The sequence below is a fragment of the Pipistrellus hanaki genome (assembly GCF_964339955.1).
Source record: "Pipistrellus hanaki genome assembly, chromosome: 6".
NCBI classification, from domain to species: domain Eukaryota; kingdom Metazoa; phylum Chordata; class Mammalia; order Chiroptera; family Vespertilionidae; genus Pipistrellus; species Pipistrellus hanaki.
The window spans coordinates 85,137,179-85,156,540 of record NC_140508.1 but is presented as its reverse complement, the minus strand read 5'-3'; the positions used below and the strand labels follow the sequence as shown (position 1 = coordinate 85,156,540).

At 55.3% G+C, this 19,362-nt stretch overlaps 1 protein-coding gene and 1 long non-coding RNA gene across 4 annotated transcripts in view; one reads left to right on the top strand and one right to left on the bottom strand.

The window, feature by feature from the left end:
- Nucleotides 1–19,362, top strand: part of JPH2 (junctophilin 2) — a 60,090-nt gene that overhangs the window by 22,509 nt on the left and 18,219 nt on the right. Inside the window, exon 2 of one of the 2 annotated variants that reach the window (XM_084887556.1) lies at nucleotides 2,016–2,778. The exons of the other annotated variant lie outside the window; for it this stretch is intronic. Coding sequence (XP_084743682.1) covers nucleotides 2,016–2,778 — 763 coding nt within the window. The remainder of the gene's footprint in view (nucleotides 1–2,015; nucleotides 2,779–19,362) is intronic. 2 annotated transcript variants of the gene reach the window in all.
- Nucleotides 7,098–11,245, bottom strand: LOC311624406. Of its 2 annotated transcripts, XR_014795313.1 has the most exons (5): nucleotides 10,626–11,245; nucleotides 9,661–9,712; nucleotides 8,560–9,498; nucleotides 7,731–7,925; nucleotides 7,098–7,494 (listed from the first exon to the last, which is right to left on the bottom strand). It is a non-coding gene; the product is annotated as an uncharacterized lncRNA (long non-coding RNA). The 2 variants fall into 2 exon arrangements; XR_014795314.1 differs by lacking the exon at nucleotides 9,661–9,712.

Below are 19,362 nucleotides of genomic sequence, written 5' to 3'. Positions count from 1 at the left end.
ACGCTCTATCCACTGAGCCAAACCGGTTTCGGCTGATCAGCGTGTGTTTAAAACAAAAGCCCTGATGAGTGGATCTCACCCATCGGGGGGAAATGGCGAACAACATAGACTGAGGAACAAGAACAGACCCGGAGAGAAGGAGCCATGGGCCAGACAGCTGGACCTCAGAGGGAGGGTGGGGATAAAAGGGAGAGATCAACCAAAGGACCTGTGTGCACACATAAGAGCCTAACCAGTGGTCAAGGACAGTAGGGGAGTGGAGGCATGAGTGGGGAGGAGTGGGAGATTGGAATGGGGGGTTGAGAACAAATATAAGCAATAAAGAAATTTAAAAAATAAATAAATAAAAATAAAGTTAAAAAATAAAACAAAAGCCCTGGGTTCCCTGCCCCCCGCTCGGTGAACCTGTGTCAGGGACTGTCCTGGGTGCCGGAGGCAGGAGGATGAGGCAGGGAGCTGGCTTTCAGGGTGCTGCTGGGGAGACGGTGGACGGTGTGTGGGGGAGGGGAGGAGATGAGGTGGTGGCAGCTGTGTCACATCCGGGGTTCCCACCTCCAGGCTGCCACGTGGAGCCACAGAGGGAAGAAGGGGTTGGAGGTATATTTGGGGTGGGGGAGTCCGTGGGACATAAATGACAGTTACAGAAACCTGACAGTGCCATCGCCCAGGGAGGAAGGGGAGGAGAGTTTGAGAGCCCTGGGGAGCACAGCACGTAAGGATGGCGGTGGAGCAGGAAGCTATTTGGTCAGCTTTGTATCGACCTGTCATTACCGTTCAGGTGACCTCACACACCAGCACAGCTTTTCAAATCCCATTATTACACGCTTCTCTTTTCTTTCTGAAATTTTCAGAGATCTTGGCTCATTTATTTATTTATTTAAATATATTGTATTGATTTTTTACTGAGAGGAAGGGAGAGGGATAGAGAGCTAGAAACATCGATGAGAGAGAAACATCGATCAGCTGCCTCCTACACACCCCCACCTGCGGATGCGCCCGCAGCCAATGTACATGCCCTTGACCAGAATCGAACCTGGGACCTTTCAGTCCGCAGGCCGAAGCTCTATCTATCCACTGAGCCAAACTGGTTTCAGCGATCTTGGCTCATTTAAACCTCAAACAACTCTATGAATTAAGAGGCAATTATTTCTGTTTGACAGATGGGGAAGTTGAGGCACGGAGAGGGTAGGTCACGTGCCAAAGGTTCCGCTGCTAGTAATGGGGGAGGGGAAGGGCAAGGGCAGGATGTGGACCCAGCAGCCTGGCTCCTGCCGTCTGTGCTCCAGGACTCCGGCTCTGTGCTGCCTCTTTGCACGTGGCGGCCGCTCACAGTCTCATTCCCAGGAGCCCTCGTGCTCACTCACGGACACTCGAGCTCTCCTGCGTCCACATGGCCTTACATAGTTTGTTTCACTGACGGCCACAGCCTCCCACACTCATCTATCCTAGAGAATCTCCTCACAGTGTGCTTTGGCCTGAGCACCCAGCCCCTCTCACATCCCCCTGGGACCTTGGGTGCTCACCCCACTGTAGATGCACTGCGTGGCACACTTAGGATCTCACAGAGGGACATAGCCCAGCACAGATACACACTCTCCCATGCTCTCCAACAGTCACATGCTTTCCGACAAAACTCACTGCCCTGTTCATTCATGAACGTGGACATGCACATCCCCTTGCACTCTACCGTGGCCACGCACACACGTTTAGCCTTACACATCTGAGGTCTTCCCCTCCGATGGCCCTGCCCCCCCCGATGGCCCTGCCCCCCGATGGCCCTGCCTTCCGATGGCCCTGCCCCCCCCCGATGGCCCTGCCCCCCGATGGCCCTGCCCCCCGATGGCCCTGCCTTCCGATGGCCCTGCCCTCCGATGGCCTTACCCTCCGATGGCCTTACCCTCCGATGGCCCTGCCCTCCCATGGCCCTGCCCCTCCCGCCCTGGACCCCAGGCCCCGGTGCGCTCTCGGGGCCCCTCCCGCCCCCACTGACCTGCCTCTCGCCTCTCCGCCCGCAGGCACCTACCAGGGCCAGTTCGCCAACGGCATGCGGCACGGCTACGGCGTGCGCCAGAGCGTGCCCTACGGGATGGCCGCGGTGGTGCGCTCGCCGCTGCGCACGTCGCTGTCGTCCCTGCGCAGCGAGCACAGCAACGGCGCGCTGGCCCCGGACGCGCCCGCCCCGCCGCCGCCCGACGGCCCGCCGCCGCCCTCGCCCGCCATCCCGCGCGGCGGCTTCGCGCTCAGCCTGCGGGCCCGGCCCGACGGCGGCCCCCGCGCCCGGGCCGGGCTGCTGCCCCGCGCGCCGCTGCTGGGCCGCCTGCGCCGGGCCGAGTCGCGCGCGTCGCTGGGCAGCCAGCGCAGCCAGCCGGGCTCCGGCGCCAGCGACAGCTCCTCCGCCAGCCTGGGCGGCGAGGCGGCCGACGCGGCGGACGAGGCGGCGGCCTTCGAGGCGGACATCGACGCCACCACCACCGAGACCTACCTGGGCGAGTGGCGCAGCGACCGGCGCTCGGGCTTCGGCGTGAGCGAGCGCTCCAGCGGCCTGCGCTACGAGGGCGAGTGGCTGGACAACCTGCGCCACGGCTACGGCTGCACCACGCTGCCCGACGGCCGCCGCGAGGAGGGCAAGTACCGCCACAACGTGCTGGTCAAGGGGCCCCGGCGCCGCGTGCTGCCGCTGCGGGGCCACCGGCTGCGCCAGAAGGTGGAGCGCGCCATGGAGGGCGCCCAGCGCGCCGCCGCCATCGCGCGCCAGAAGGCCGAGATCGCCGCCTCCAGGTAGGACCCGGGCGGGGGGGGGGGCCGTGGAGGAAGGGGGTCCTGGGACCGGCCGCCCAGGATAGGAGGCCGTGGCTGCACACCTGTTCCTGCCCATTAGAAACAGACAGACAAAAACACCATCGGGGCATCCTCCAGGACCGTTAGAGGGTTCGCTGGAGGCGCTTCAGGTGTGGTGGCATCTGCTGTCCCTCAGCTGCTCCCATCCACCCGTTTACCAACCCCTCCGTACACTGAGTCCTGCCATTCGCCCAGCCTTTCTGATATTCACCTGAACAGCCAACTCTTCACCAAACGATCCACCCTACCTTATCCACCCACCCACTCCACTTTCTGCTTACCAATTTAACTATCCAGTCACCCAGCCATCCACCCGACCACCCAGATACCCATCCAGCCACCCAGTCACTCATCTGTCCTCCGAACCCCTCCATTCACCTAACTTCTGTAGTAAACACTTGAACAATCCTCCATTCTCTCGACCTCTCCATCCATCCTACTCAATCAACCTCTCCAGCATCCATCTGAACAATTACCCATCCACTCAACCGTTTCTTCATTCACCCATCCAACTAACCATCTCTTTACATTCCCAACCATCCACACACCCATCCAAATATCCAGACACCCTTCAACCACCCATCCATCCCCTCATCTACAACGATCCACATTCACTCAACGGCTTCCATCCACAAAGCACCCATCCTAATATCCAACCATGTTTCCATCCACTGCCACTCACCCAGTCATCCGTCCGTCCATCCATCCATCCATCCATCCAACCAACCACCTCCATCACCCAACCATTCCTCCATCCAACAATCCATCCACACTTCCATTTACTCAACCAACTCTCACCTACCCATGTGCCAGCCCTGCCTTCATCCATCCTCCTTGCATCCATATTTTAACATCTTTATGTCTTCTCATTGTACTTCAGAAAAAGTTCTAATGTGTCTTCAAACATTTATAGCATCTACTGTGTGCATGGCACTATTTTAAGTGGTTTACGAACATTGACTCATTCTGTTCCCTTAAGGGCCTTGTAAGATCGATATTATTTTTATTTCCATCTTACAGATGAGCCAAATGAGAGGTAAGGTGGCTTGTCCAAAATCGGTCCATGTAGTAAGCGGCCCTTCCTAATTTAGTTTCTACTTTCCTGTTCAGCCTCCTTTTCTACCATTCTTGACCTGGTCCTGGTTTTTTATCTGTGTCAGTCATGCCGGCCTTTTATCAGTTTTCTTTAGTTCCCCTCCAGAGGGCTTCGGTTCTTCTGGTCCCTCTGTCCGAACTGCTCGTCTTTCCTCTTGCCCCTTCATTTCTACTTCTTCAGAGCTCAGGTCAAGCCTGAATGATGACGCTCAGTCACTGTCACAGATGGACTGTTACTCAGCCACATGGACATCTTCCTGGAATGTCTTACAGTAACGTTATGCTGCGTAGGTGACTTGTTTTTAACCTACCACTTAATAGAAGGGTCCCTAGGTACCAGTCATCGTTCTGAGGTCTTTACGGATATAAATTCATCCTATCTTTAAAAGCTATTGATGAGGTAGGTACCTGATGAGGTAGGTACTGTTGTCATTCCCTTTTTGCAAATGTGAAGTGAGCTGCAGGGAAGCAGTGGTACGTTAGCACTTGCCTCTCCAGTGCTATGGCAATCCTGCTCATGGCTTTCAATGGGCTGGGCTGGAGGCTGTGGCACCGCGGTCTTCAGAGCAAAGCAAACCTGGGTCAGACCTTGGCGTTACATTTTTTATCTCAGAGACTCGGCACATCGGTTCGCCTGTCTGAGCGTCCGTTTCCCCATCCGTGGCACCGCTGCCTCTCAGCAGTGTGTTCTTGGACCGGTCCGTTTTCCTCTTCAACCTCCGTTTGTGTCATCCTTTAAAACAGGGTTGGGCTAAGGGCTGAGAAAGATGGGTGCAGGTCCAGGGGCTGGTTCACAGCCCCGTAGTGGGATGAGCTCCTTGGTAAGCCGACTTCAGGACGGAAATGAGTGTGTTGGACGTTTCTGGGGAGCGCTCTGAGGACCAGCACTCGTGGGGAAGCGAGGGAAGCAGGATTGGGGCAGTCCAGAGGGAGACGGGGCAGTCCCCACAGAGGCCTGTGCCCACCACAGGGCCGTGCTCCGGTGGCATGACCTTCAGAGTCCAGTTGAGGTGAGGGAGCTGGATCTTTCCATTCTCTCCGCTGGATGCAGGCGGCCCTCTGGAAAAGGGCATGACCTGGGGTAGGGCGGTTCTCTTCAGCCGAGGCAATCCCTGGACAGGGCTGACAGCCGGCAGCACTCTGAAATAATGTCTTCCTCCTGAGGGGGGGACGGGTGGCACATGACAGTATCCGTTACAGTCTAGACACCCAGCAAAGGCTCCGTGAGCCTCATTTGTCATGGTTGTCACTCGGTGTATTCATTTGCAGATGTGGGAACTGAGACCCTGGGAAGGAATGTAATATGCTTAAGACCACCTGGCAAGCAGGCGGGAGAACCAGCCCCTAGCTTGCTTTCTTTCTTTTTTTCTTTTCTTTTCTTTTCTTTTCTTTTCTTTTCTTTTCTTTTCTTTTCTTTCTTTTTTTTCTTTTCTTTTCCTTTCTTTTCTTTCTTTTCTTTCTTTTCCTTCCTTCCTTCCTTCCTTCCTTCCTTCCTTCCTTCCTTCCTTCCATCATTTCTCCAAGATGAGTGAGATCATGTACATGGGAGCCCTAGTTTTCTGATTCCAAGCTCTGCCCGGCACATCTTAGTGTCGCTAACCTTCGTAAACTTGTAATTGCTATGAATGCGTGAGCAGTTAGTATCATTAAGAAGGAAAGAAGGGCCCTGGCCTGTTTGGCTCTGTGGATAGAGCGTCGGCCTTCGGACTAAAGGGTCCCAGGTTTGATTCTGGTCAAGGGCACATGCCTGGGTTGCGGGCTTGATCCCCAGTGTAGGGCGTGTAGGAGGCAGCCGATCAATGATACTCTCTGATCGTTGATGTTTCTGTCGCTCTCTCCCCTTCTCTTCCTCTCTGAAATCAATAAAAATATATTTAAAAAAAAAAAAGAAGGAAAGAAGGGATGGGTAACTTTCATAAGGCTTCTCGGTTAGGGGCATGTCTCTCCCCGCTAAAACAGGATATGGGCTTCGAAAAGATCCTAGACCTGCGCCGTCCAATATGGCAGCCACTAGCCATGTGCGGCTGCTGAGCTCTTGGACTGTGGCCGCTTGGGACGGAGATGCCCTTTAAGTGTGAAACAGGCACTGGGCTCCACAGACTAGGGAAGACAAGAATGTGAAGTAGCCCATGAACCATTGTTTTTTTTATGTTGACAACATGTTGAAATGGTTATATTTTAGATATATTGGGTTCGATAAAATGTATTATTATAATGAGTTGTACCTGCCTCTTTTTTACTTTTGAATGTAGCTACTAGAAACTTTTAAAGTGGCAGGTGTGCCTCACATTGTATTTTTATTGGGCGGTGTTTGGGGATCTCCAGCCCGTGGGCCATATAAGGCCTGGGAAACCACTTGGTCTGGCTCTGTCAAGGCGTTCGGAGTGAGTAAATTAAACGTTTGACCAAATACAGCAGGTTGATTTCTAAGTTGGTGCTTTCGGATGGCTTGCAGATTGTGTCATAAATATCCACATGGCCCCGGGCAGGAAAAAGGTTCCCCATCCCTGCTGTAGACCCACTCAGGCCCCCAGAAGCTAGGCCAGCCCCTTCACGGACTGGATGGGGAAACTGAGGTCTGGAAAGGAACCTTTATCACTACGTGGTCGGTAGGGAGCTAAGCCTCCTGTCCTCTGATTTCGTGGTGAAGAGCCCTTTCTGTAATACCTTTTAAGGTCATAAGCACTGAGCCTGGGAGGGAGGCTGGGATGTTTGGGAAGGTGTCTAAACTTTTCTGGTTGCCATGCCAACGCCCTGATGGATGGCTCCCGTCTGGAAGGAGCACAGGGAGTGGCTCACAGGGAGGCTTGGGTCTGCCTCGCACTTGCCTTCTCTCCAGACCTCAGTTCTCTCATCTCTGGAGGGAGATGACGATCTCTACCTTGAAGGGTGTTCACGGGAGTTAAGTCAGAGACTGCGTGTGAAGCCCTCAGCACAGGGCTGGGAGCAGGAAGTGCTCCATGCATGAGAGCTGGGATTGCCTCTGTCTGCTTTTCTTGTTCTGTGTCCCGGCAGCAGAGGCGGGGCTGGCCTGCAGGGTTCCCAGCTGTCCCGGGGAGTGAGGCTGGGGACATCGGGTCTGTACCCGGGTGGCATCAGTGTGGCCCTGAGAACAGGGCACCCTGACCTGGTCTGTCCTCTGCTTCTCCGCCTCCACACCTCCACAACCCCGAGGAAGGTCCTCTTATTCCCATGTTACAGATAAGGAAACTGAGGCACAGACAGGTTAAATAATCTCAAACAAGGTCATTCAGCCAAGTAACGGCAGAGCTGGGAGTTGAGACCCCAGCGCCAGGAGACCTGGTTCTAGAATGTTCTTGACCAGCCTGACCTTTGGCCGGTTTTCTTTCACATGCTTTCATGAGTGCTCACGCTGTGCCAGGCTTGTGCTGAGCGCCAGACACCCGGTGGTCCGTATCCTTGGGGACTGCCAGCTTAGTGGCAAAGGCAGACAGGGAGGGACGGCATCTTGGTGGGGGCCAGGGAGGCGTGAGCAGAGTGACTGACCGCCCCAGGGGGGCCTGGCAGAGCAGACGATGACGCCGGTTGAGAGCCTGCCAACTGGAGAAGAGGGAGAGAGAGGTCACGCCAGGTAGAGGCACGGAGGTAGGAATGCGGGTGGTGTATTTTGGGAGCAGCGAGTCACTGGGGTGCTGGCGTGTGTGGGGAGGGAGATTAGAGAGGAGGCTGGACGGCCGCCTGGGGCCAGGTCAGGACGGGCTGTGAGCGCCAGGCTAAGGAGCTTCAGATTTACTATGTGGCGGGCGCGGTGTGAGCGCTCAGCTGAACACGCTCACCTGATTCTCACGGCAGCACACAGAGATCTTGCTTTTAACGGGGCCCAAACCACACAGCTAGCAAATGCTGGAACCGAGATTCTGGCCCCGGACTGGATGCTCTGAGCCACTACACGGTTCTGCCACGCAGGTTTAGTGAGCTTCTCTCTTTCTCTTTGCTTTCTTTTTCTTTTTTACATTGTTCAAAACAGCATTCTTTAAAAAAAAAAAATATATATATATATATATATATATATATATATTATATATATATATATTTATATATATATATATATATACACACACACACACACACACATATATTTTTTAAAATTGATTTTGGAGAGGAAGAGAAAGGGAGAGAGAGAGAGATAGAAACATCAATGATGAGAGAGAATCATTGATCAGCTGCCTCCTGCACCCCCCCCCCCCCACTGGGAATGGAGCCTGCAACCCAGGCATGTGCCCTTGACTGGAATCAAACGTGGGACCCTTGAGTCCACAGGCCAACGTTCTATCCAATGAGCCAAACCAGCTAGGGCTAGAACAGCATTCTTGCTCAACTCTGAGGAAATTCAAAATAATAAGAGATAGAAAAATAGTAAAACCCCTCTCCTATTTCCACCTGAGTTGAACCTCTGAAGTACTCTGTGAACAGTTCATTTATGCCATTTTCTCACTTATTCTGCCCCCATTTATCCCCCAAAACTAGTACCACCGTCGTCATATTCTTCAGCTCGCTTTTTTTACTTCCTCTGCTTTGAGATCTTTTCATCTTATGCACACAGACCTACCTTATTCTCTTAACTAGCTGCATAGCATTCCATAGCGTGGGTGTATTGTGACTCACGTGCTGGATCCCCCTTCGATGGCAGCCCAAACCGTTTCTAGAATGCTCTTCACCAGCCTGACCTTTGGCCGGTTTTCTGAAGACCCTGGGTTTTCGTGGTTACAGATGAGGCTCAGGGAACATCTTGCTCATATGCTTGCTCACGGAGCTGGTTAAGGGGACGGCTCAGCCAGGCGCCTTCTCCAGCCAGACACCTCCGCATATCACTGGAACTTATTGGAAATAGAAAGGCAATTAATCTGGACCTTTATAAGGGACTGACTCCTGACTCTCAGTAGATATGCAATGGGAACTGAAGAATGATTGTCCCACGGGGTGCAAATTATTTGCCTGCTGGGGCGTCCCCATGTCTCTGCCTGTCCCTGCTTGCACAGATCTACATTGAATGGGTCACATGTCCAGAAATGGAATTGCCGAGTCAAACAGAACGTGCCCTTCCATTGTTATCAGAACTCCACTTGACCTCCCGAGGGTAGCACCCAATTTATACTCTACCCCACCACCACCACCAATAGGGCAAAGAGGGCTGCTTTCCTCACACCCTCGGCAGTGCCATGTACTGTCAGTCTTTTTCATTTTTGCCAAATTGTTTGAAGACAGTGAGGTGTTCCCTGAGCCCGTGGCCATCCGTCACTGCCCAGGCCCACAGCGGCCATCGCTCCCTGCCCTTGCTCTCTCTCTCTGGCTCTTGTCCCGAGGTTCCTGGATATGGGGCTCCGCGGATGGGGTGAAACTCCCGTGAAGTGTTGGACAGACACCCCACCCCAGACTCCTGCCGTCCATTGCGTCTCTCCTCCTAGAATGACCACACGGGCAGCATCCCTTTGCTCCCGGAAGCTGGAGACCCGGGTGAATGGAATGTCCCGAGTTGTCAGAGCCAGGCTCTCCTGACACACACGAGGCCGCTGCGACGCCATAGCCAGCCTCTGAGCTGAGTGTCTGGGGAGAGAGAGAGAAGAGCTTGCCTGGGTCTCTGGCAAAACGCAGGGACGACGTGTTTAGGGGAGCCAGGCCTTCCAGGCTCGGGGAGCGGAGAGCCGGAGGAAAGACGCTGAGCGCTCCCATCGGCCCTCGGAGAAAGCTGGTCAGATGGAGATGCACCTTTGGGAAGATGAGCCCGATGTGCTCACTTCACAGGTGGAGAAACTGAGGCCTAGGAAGGAACAGGGACTCGGGGTCAGAGCAGAGAGAGGAGTGTGGCCAGAGGGCCTTGTGAGACCTCCGCTGGCTTCTGGGCCACGTTGAGAAAATCAGCGAGGCAGGGGACAGGGCTCTGGGAGGCGGGAAGGAATGTTTTTGTCTCTCTCGGCCCCGGCACTCTACGAAATGTGCTTACGATCCAGCTCCAGAACCTTCCCAGCTTGGTCTTTTCAGCCTAAACAGCAGAGCTGGAAAACAGACAGACTGATGGCCTGCAGCAGGAGAGAAAAGGCCCCTTCCCCACGATGCAAGGGTTTCCCTGAGTCTTAGTGAGAGGTCCACCTGCATGAAGGCAGTGCGTGGCCCCGAGCAGTGTCAGGGACTCGGGGGCCAATGCCAGATGGGTGCAGACAGAGGCGTGAGACCAACAGTCACAAGGAGAAGGGCAGGGGCTTCGCAGGGTATGGGCTTGAGGGCTCAGACTCGGGGCCATGCTGCCTGGGTTCTTCCCAGTCCTGGGCACTTGCTGGAAGTGACTTTCTGTACCTCCATTTCTTCATCTCAAAGATGGCGGTCACACAAGAACCTGCCTTGTTGGGCATATGAGAGGATCGAGGGCTTCGGACAATGCCTGGCACAGCTCAATGCCCTGTTCTCACTGCCGAGGGCCAGGCTCCGTGCCACTTCCCTGTGTTGCATCATTGCATGTGATCCTCACGAGGGAGGCGCCATGTGTTACATTAACCCATTGCACAGATGAGGAAACTGGCCCCAAATCCCGCCTTAACTGGCACAGCCAGGCTTCACACTCCCCGCTGGAAGGGACGGTGACTATCCCGCCTCGACCTCGGCGCTGGTCCATACTTATTTGCATGCCAGAGCTGTTGAGATCGCAGGCCGGGAGGTGGAAAAAGTGAGGTACAGACCCCGCTCTGTTGCTCGCTGGCTGTGTGTCCTCGGTCCCCTCGGAGCCTCACTCTCTCCTCGATAGGACGGGGCAGTAACAGCCTGCCTCCCAGATCGTGGGAAGGACTGGATGAGACGGGGTGTGGAGAGGACTCTGCGTGGTCTGGAGGCTCAGTGGGTGCTGGATACGGAGAGGCTGTGGCCAGTGTTCCCATCATTCTTCTTACCCCGAGACCCGGCGGCTCCGAGAGGCCAGCAGGCTCTCCCTCCATGCCTCGTCTCCCCCCAGGGCCATCCCTCGTGTGCCCCTGGCTTCCCAAAGCCCGGTCTGACTTCCACTGGACTTCCTACGTTCATACCAGCGAGCCTGTGCCATTGAGAGAGGAGTTAAAAATAAAGCCAGGCCTTCAGCTCCTTCAAGTAAACACCCAGCGCTCTAAAAATAGCCCCCTGCCACAGGTCTCTCTCCGGAGCCAGGCCGGCCGGAGGGATGGAGCTTGGTGAGGCTGTGGTCACAGCCAGGGCGGCCCCGGGCCAGCGTGCACGGCACCCCCGGCCTCCGGGCCTCTGGTCCGGAGGGGAACAACGTGCCCCTCATTGGTCTCTCCTGCCCCCAGCCCCTCTCGCCACATCCCTGTCCGGGCCCTCCTCCTGCGGGTGCTCTGCTCCTCACAGCAGCCCGAGAGAGCTTTCCAGAACGTGAGCCTGGCCACGCCACACCCGGGAGCAGAGCTTTCATGGGTCTTTGGGCTGCATTTCCCTGAAAGCAGAGCTGAGACAAGGATTTGGGTGCAGGTGAGTTGAGCGGGAGATGATGCCGGAAGGAGGAGTGGAGAGGAAGGGAGCTGGTAGAGTGACCCGGGAAGAAGGAAAAGCCGCTATAAAGGTCTGTTATTGAGAGGTCACCGAAGGCCAGAGGCCGGGACCGCACACAGAGCACCTCCGGAGGGCGCACCTGTGGGGTGGGCAAAGCATTACCCATCAGCTCCAGCCCCCATCCACGGGAGATTTCTCCGGGGGGCGTGTAACCCCCCGGGGCTTAGAGATGTGCTTGTTCTCGGGGCCTCGCCCAGCATCAGAGCAGGCTGTGGGCACAGAATGGAGAGTTTCCTGGGACAGGAAGTGCCCGGGGAAGAAACTTCACGGTCCCCTCAAAGGGCCATTTTCCTCTCTGCCCGTGGTCCTTCGCACACACCGTCCATTTGCCTGAGAGGCTCTTTCCTGGCTCTCTATCCTGCCAACGCCGTCTGTCCACCAGGCCTCGGCCAGCTCAGGTGTTCCTCAGGGAGCTCTGAGCCCCATCCGGTCTGGGCCCCTGTGTTACCTGGGCCTGGCACTCCCGCCTCCCCCGCCGCCTCCCCCACGGCCCGCACTGACTCTGTTAGCCTGTCCGGCTGTGCACTAATGAGGAGAGGGGCCCTGTGTGCCATGCTCACTGCTGGGTGCCAGCACCCACACGTGCCTGAGGCTCAGGAAGCATGCTGGGTGACTGGTGTTAGGTCTCAGCCACCGCACATGGGAGGCGCCTTCCATTGGACTCACTGAGCCTCAGACACAGCCAGCAGACACTTGGTGAGCACCGACTACAGGCTAAGTCACGTTCCAGGCTCTTCGGGAAGAAAACCGAAAGGTCCTGACCCAGGCGGAGTTCACATTCTGTTTGGGGAGACAGCATAGCAGACATCATAAATGGCAGAGCACGTTGCCCGTTTATTTATTTACTTATTTAAAAAAATACATTTTTAATTGATTTTTTACATAGAGGAAGGGAGAGGGATAGAGAGTTAAAAACATCAATGAGAGAGATGTTGCATCTGCCTCCTGTACACCCCCCACCGGGGATGTGACCGCAACCAAGGTACATGCCTCTGACAGGAATCGAACCAGGAACCCTTCAGTCGGCAGGCAGATGCTCTATCCACTGAGCTAAACTGGCTTGGGCATCTCTTTATTTTTTTAAATTTATTGATTTGAGAGAGAGAGAGAAAAACTTTGATTTGTCGTTCCACTTATTTATGCATTCATTAGTTGATTCTTGAATGTGCCTTGACCGGGGATTGAACCCACAACCTTGGTGTATCAGGGTGACACTCTAACCAACTGAGCTACCTGATGAGGGCTGCATGTTGCCTCTTGGAATAAGTGGCCTCCTTGAGGAAGTGACATGAGGAGGGGGAAGAGTGAGCCGAGGGGATGTCTGGGGGAAGAGCAGCCCCACAGAGGGCAGAGCCAGGAGACAGCTCCAAGGTGGCCTCAGGCCGGCATGTTCCAGGGACAGCCAGGAGGCGGCGTGTTTGATGTGGGCTGAGAGAGGAGGGCAAGACCACAAGAGGCGAGAGAAAAAGAGAGAGAGAGAGAGAGAGAGAGAGAGAGAGAGAGAGAGAGAGAGAGAGAGAAAGAGGGGGGGGGGTGGCAGGAACAGATCACTAGGCCAGTATGGAGCCGTTAGCCACATGGGGCAATTTCAATAGAAATTAATGGAAATGAAAGACATTAAGAGTTCCATTCTGGAGCTGCAGTAGCCACAGGTCAAGTGCTCAGACGGCACAGACACGCTAGCAGACCGTTTCCCTCATCGCTCAAAGTCTGCGGGACACCCCTCACAGGGCCCTGCGGCCATTCATGGCAGGCAGCAGCCTTGCAGGCATAACTGGGCACCCATCCTGGGGTCCTTTCCTCACCTCCCAAAGTGGGGATGATTGAAGCACGCAAGGCCATTTGGTCCGGCCCCAGACAATGTCCGGATGCCTTTCCCAGCCTCCCTGCCAACACAGCCCTGCGATCAGTGCTCCTCCGTCTCCGGGCACGGAAACTCACCGCCTCCCGAGACAGCCCAGGCCGGCTCCGGACGGCTCTGCTGCTGGGTTTGCTAAAACCAGAAGGACGTTCTGCCTCTTCTGTAGCTTCTAAACGTTGGTCCCCGTTCTGCCCCCCGGGACTGTGTCCTTAGAACTGGCCTGTAGCAGCAGGGAACAGAACCTGCCCGCAGTGTCTTAGCCGCTGGGATTTCTTCTCATCAGAAGATCAGAGGGGCCAAGACCGGTTTGGCTCAGAGGATAGAGCGTCGGCTTGGGGACTGAAGGGACCCGGGTTTGATTCCGGTCAAGGGCATGTACCTTGGCTGCGGGCATATCCCCATTAGGGGGTGTGCAAGAGGCAGCTGATCGATGACTCTCTCTCATTGATGTTTCTAGCTCTCTATCTCTCCCTTCCTCTCTGTACAAAATCAATAAAAAATATATATATATATAAAAAAAAGAAAAAAAAAAAGAAGATCAGAGGGGCGGCTCCAGGGACCCACCTCTACCTCCTGCTCTCCTGGGAGTGTGGCTTCTGGTCTTTCACCCAGAGATGGCCCCTGCACCCCTGGCTTCACCCCTGCATTCCAGGGCAGGGGTGGAAATGCAGAACGTCTCTTCAGGGGAAGTAACGCCCACCCGGGTCTGTGCCTCCTTCTCCAGAGTGGATCTCAGGGCCTTCCTCTGAGGCAGGGCGTCCGGGAGGTGAATGTTTTCAGCCGACACCTCGCTTTCCGGAACAAGACGAGGCTGTTAGTGGGAGGATGGGTGCTCAGGAGCGGTAGCAGTGTCTGCAGAGACCGCCCTCAGAGATGTGAAGAGTGTGACCTTAGCAGCCCCAAGCGTCTTCCCTGGTCTCCACTGCTCCAGGCCTTCCCTCGGCTTCCCTGTTCACGTCTGCCCAATTCCTCTGTCTTCCAAGTGGAGAAACAGAGGCACAGGTTTGGTGACCGAGAGCAGAGGTGGGGGTGGGAAACCACTGGCTCCTTCTGCGAGTTGCTCTCCCGAGCCTCAGTTTCCTGAGCCCGTTTCCCAGCAGGTGCCGTGTGGCTGGAATCAGTGTGGTCCTTACTGCTGGGGGTGTGAGGGAAAGTGGGATAACCCCCGTGAGGGACTATAACCACTTCGCCTGGCGCGTGGTAATGACTGCTCAGTGGTGGCGGACGCCATTTTATAATGATAACTACCACTGCCCTGGCTTCACCGGATCCTTCTGGCGTTGAATGCAGAACCAGAGAGCCCAGATCAGCTGAAAACTGCTGGGATCGCCGCCGTGTCTCCCCAATCCCGGCAGTCCCCCCGGAGAGCTCCTCTCCGGCAGTGGAGGAGGGTGTGGGGTGGGACTGGGTGGGCCCCGGAGCCGCCTCTCTGATCTGCTGATGAGAAGGCTGCCTGGGGCTCCTCCAGAGCTGCTGGGCCACGTGCGTGCTCTCACATTACCGCTGAAGTGCCGTCCCCACCCGCCAGGCCCGTGAAACCCTGCCTGGGGAGCGGGTGCTACCGCAAGGTCACGGCTGCCCGCGGCCAAAACCGTGGCCTCACGGGGGGTGGCTGTGGCTTTGCCGGGAGCCTGGCCAGGATGGGGGCTGGGGAGTCGCTGAGCCCTGACCCACCAGGTGGAGGGTCAGGAACGCGCACAGGGGGCCTTCTAGAAGGGGCTGTGTCAGAGGCTCACAGACTGCAGAGTTCTCCCTGGCCCGCCCTGGGTGGAAGCGGAGACAAGCAGTGTGCGGCCGAGAAGCCGCCTGGAGCCCTAATGGCTTCTTTCTGGATTTGTTCATAGGTTACTCGTCCACAGGGTTCCAAACCCCAGCTACACAAATGCAAAGTGTCTCCCCATCCTGCCCTCCCCTGTGCCACCTCCTCACCCCCAGGGCAGCCGCTGTTTGCAGTGTCTTCCCTTCCGAGGGTACTTGTTGCCTGTCTTACGGTGGAACTTAGGGAACTGTTCATACTTGACGGTCTGACTTCCAAAATGCAGACTTCATACAGTTCCACCTGCAATGAGCAAATGCACGCTGAGATGCCAGTTTTCCTCTTTCTTACAGAAAAGGTCGCGTGTTAAGTGTACAGTTCTGACTCTTGCCATTTTCTCCTCACTGTGTATACATCAGAGATCTTTCCACATCTTTCCAAATGTAGAGCGTCACCAGTTTTTAACGCCTGCATCGTGTTCCGTTATATACATAATGTGTGATTCGGACCCCTGTTGCTGAGCAGGATTGCTTGGTTCGTTTCCAGAATGCAGCTGTTTGAAAAAAGCTGTAGATGCATCATTTCACCCATGGACTAGTATATTTCTAGGATAAATTCCCTGAAGTGCAGTTACTGGTCAAAGGCCCTCTGTAGTGGCTGTCCTTCTTTATCTTCCTCTTGTTAACGAAAAAACCATTGAAACCTGTAAAGATTTTTGTGAGTTTACTTGAGCCAAACTGTGGACATATGCCAGGAAGCAGGACCTCAATGAATTGAGATAATGCTCCGGAGAATGGAGGGTTACATTTCTATTTATACACCGAAATCAAAGGAGGGACGTAGGTGGGTTACATGAAATCCATTGGTGATGGATAAAGGAGGCGGGAGAAAGCAAAGCTGTGGGAAACCCCTGGGATTGGATAAAAAGTAAAATGATGGACGTGTACTTAGGTGGGTACAGGAACAACTAACATGATAAAGAAGGAATTTGAGGCATCTGTCCTGGTGCCCAGCACATCTGGTTGTGCCCCAGGGGCTCCAGAAAAAGGGGAGTTACAAGTTACCCAGACATCTCACAGATATGTTATCTTAGAGGCGAAAAGGCAAATGGGCTCAGGAAAGAAGATCGAAGTTGATCTTTGTCAGGGAAAATATCGGCCTAGGACATGACTACCCACTATAACCTGTTTGTAGTTTAAATATTTAATTTTCAAACCATCTTTTGTGGATATTTTAGGTCTCTGAGTTTGCAAGACTGCCACGCAGGCCTCCCCTGAGCTGTCAGGTTAGCATGTGGCTCCTTTCGTTCACACTTTCCACCGTGCGTGAGACTGCTGAATGACCTTGGGCAGGTCCGACCCTCAAGGGCCTCCGTTTCCTGGGGCACTGAGCTCTCTGCCTCGTCCTTGGGGAAACAGCTGTCCCAGATCCGCCTCCTTGCCTGGCCTTTCCCATGCCCCAGCCATGCGCAGCTACGGAGCCCGTGGCTTCTCTGGGAGATGACTTCAGCCCCGACGGAGGCCGAGGCAGCCCTGGAAGAGCAGGCAGAGGGGCCAGCATGGGCGAAGGCTTATTAAATAGCCCTTAGAGGGGACGGGCGTGTGTGTGTGTGTGTGTGTGTGTGTGTGTGTGTGTGTGTAGAGAACCCTGCTTCCTGGGGTTTGCCGATTTCCATGGTGTAAATACTGCCACTGTGGCTGATGGCAAGCTCTCAGGGCACCAGCCACTGGCTGCAGAGCTGGGAGGACACATGCCGATGCTGCTCTCTTGGCAAGCAGGGCTTTCCTGAGCAGCTCCAGCACCCCGCAGCTCCTGGCTTGATTTCCGTGTGTCCGTTCTGCTTCCAGCTGTAGCTCAGAGGTCTCTTCTGCAGGGAAGCTCGCCAGCTTTTTTCCCACTGGGCTCCCTGTTCTAGAAGCTGCACGTTCCGAACGGGATTGTTTTCTTATAGATCCTCTCTGCTTGGCTATAAGCTCCCCTGGCCAGAATTCCGATCCCGAGTTTCTTTCTAGCCCCATTGCATTGTCACGTGCTTTCCTCGGTAGGCAGGCACCTAGGAGAGGCGTATAGAAGGCAGGCAGGAGAAAGGACGGAAGGAGATGGGGCTGGAGATCCTGGCCAGGGAGCCAGTTCCTGGTCTGTGACTTGATGGCAGTATGACCTGCTTCCTTATCTGTCAAAGGGTCTCCTTTGTTTTCCTCTGCTCCCACCACGTCAGGCCTATCACTGCATAGTAACTACGGTGATAGCAACGGCTGCTATTCATTCAGCACATTTAAAATTTTTTTTAATTTTAAAATATATTTTATTGATTTTTTACAGAGAGGAAGGGAGAGGGATAGAGAGTTAGAAACATCGATGAGAGAGAATCACTGATCAGCTGCCTCTTGCACACCCCCCACTGGGGATGTGGGCCCCAACCAAGGCACATGCCCTTGACCGGAATCAAACCTGGGACCTTTCAGTCCACAGGCTGACACTCTATCCACTGAGCCAAACCGGTTTTGGCCAGCACATTTTTATTAAACACCTACGATGGCCCAGATATGGTTCTAGGTGCTGGGGATTCATCCATGAACAAAATAGACAAAAATCCCTTCCGTGTGGCCCACCCGTTTCACATTTGCAACATGCCCCACACTGAGCAGAATGTCACAGGCACCATTTCCCTTGCTGTCCGAGCAGCCCCGAAGGGCTATGGTTTTATTAGCTCCATTGTGCTGCCGCAGGAAGTGAGGAGAAGTAGAGTCACATGACTTACCAGAGGTCAGCTGGTGCCTAAAAGGTGGCGATGGGACTGGTACCCTGGCGTCTGATTCTCAGCCATTGTGACGTGCCCTGCCCTGCCCACAGGCCCCGTCTGCCCACTTCTCTGGCTTTGCTCAGGCTGTTCCCGATGCCCTTCCCCACGGAGCCCTCTGCCCATCTGGTCTGTTCCCATGGATGCACCCCTCAGGCCCCCTCGTGACCGGGCCCCTCCCTGATGGTGTCTTTTCTCTGTCTCCGGCCCGGCCCAGGTCCTTCCTCTTTCTGCAGCCAGCCACGGATGGTCACCAGGAATGGAACCCTCTCCTCCTCTATTTTGTTCCCTTAGAACCTCTTTCCCACCAGCCTGCCCTCCCGGGGCTGGACAGACCCACACACAGCGCTCAGTAGATACCGCTTCATTCGTGCATGAACACCTGTGACTTTTCCTTGGCCTCTAGCTCAAGGCTCGGTTTGAAATTCTTCGTTGTAAGCATTATTTATTTATTTTGGGGGAAATACGAAGGTAATATCTGTGAAAAGAAACAAACCTCAACAACAGCCCTTGCGTACCCACCACGAGGATGTGGGGGCAGAGTGCTCCTAGCTACAGGGCCGCAGAAGAGGCAGACACAGTCGCTGATCTCCAGCCCCAGCTGGCACCGCTGTGTGGTCGGGGCAGGGAGGACCCCATGCCCACGTGCCCTGGTTCCTGCTCGATATTACTAACAGCGGCCTTTCACCCTCCAGTGCCCGGGAGTGAATGAAGAACTCCAAACAGAGTCCTCTTACTGCTCTGAGCACTTTGCGAACACCGATTCTCTTAATTCGCTAACCTGTGAGGTCCCTGCTGCTATCCTCCCATTCCACCGACAGGAAACGGAGGCCCAGGGCAGCACAATAACCAGCCTACAGTCGCACAGCCAGGAAGAAGCAGGGCTAGGATTTGAACCCGGGTCATCTGGTGCCTGAGTTCTCCCGCTCAGCCACAGTCTCAGCGAGGCCTTCTCTCAGGGGCCTTCCCTCCCCTGTGCTTGGGCTAGCTGTGTCCCCTGTCTCCCCTCCCCGGGGCCACCGGCTTATCCCGGTCTGACTGCTGCGACATGGTGTGTGACAGGAAGATAGCGGCGGGGTCAGGACCTCCTCTGGAGACCTCATGCTGGGCACAGCTCCTGGGCCACAGGAACCGCTGGGAACGCTTTCTCCACCCAGGGGTGTGGGCTCTCCAGGCTGGGCCGGCCCTCCCTGTGGCAGCCAGCTGCCAGCCCCCAGGAGTAGAGGTAGCTGCCTGGCATTCCTTCCCGGGGCCCCTATGGTTTTCAGAGCGGCCTGGAGCATTGGGGGGTGGGGGTGGGCTGCTCTGGGAAGAGCTGGAATTCCGCGGCTGAGTCCCACCTGGGAGAGGCCGGAGGCGGAGGCGGGGGCTGTGGCCGGGCGGGGAGGGCTCAGCTGTCACATTCCTGGGGCTCAGAGAAAGCTCTCCTGGGCGCCTTGTCCTTATTTAGGCAGGAGATGTCTG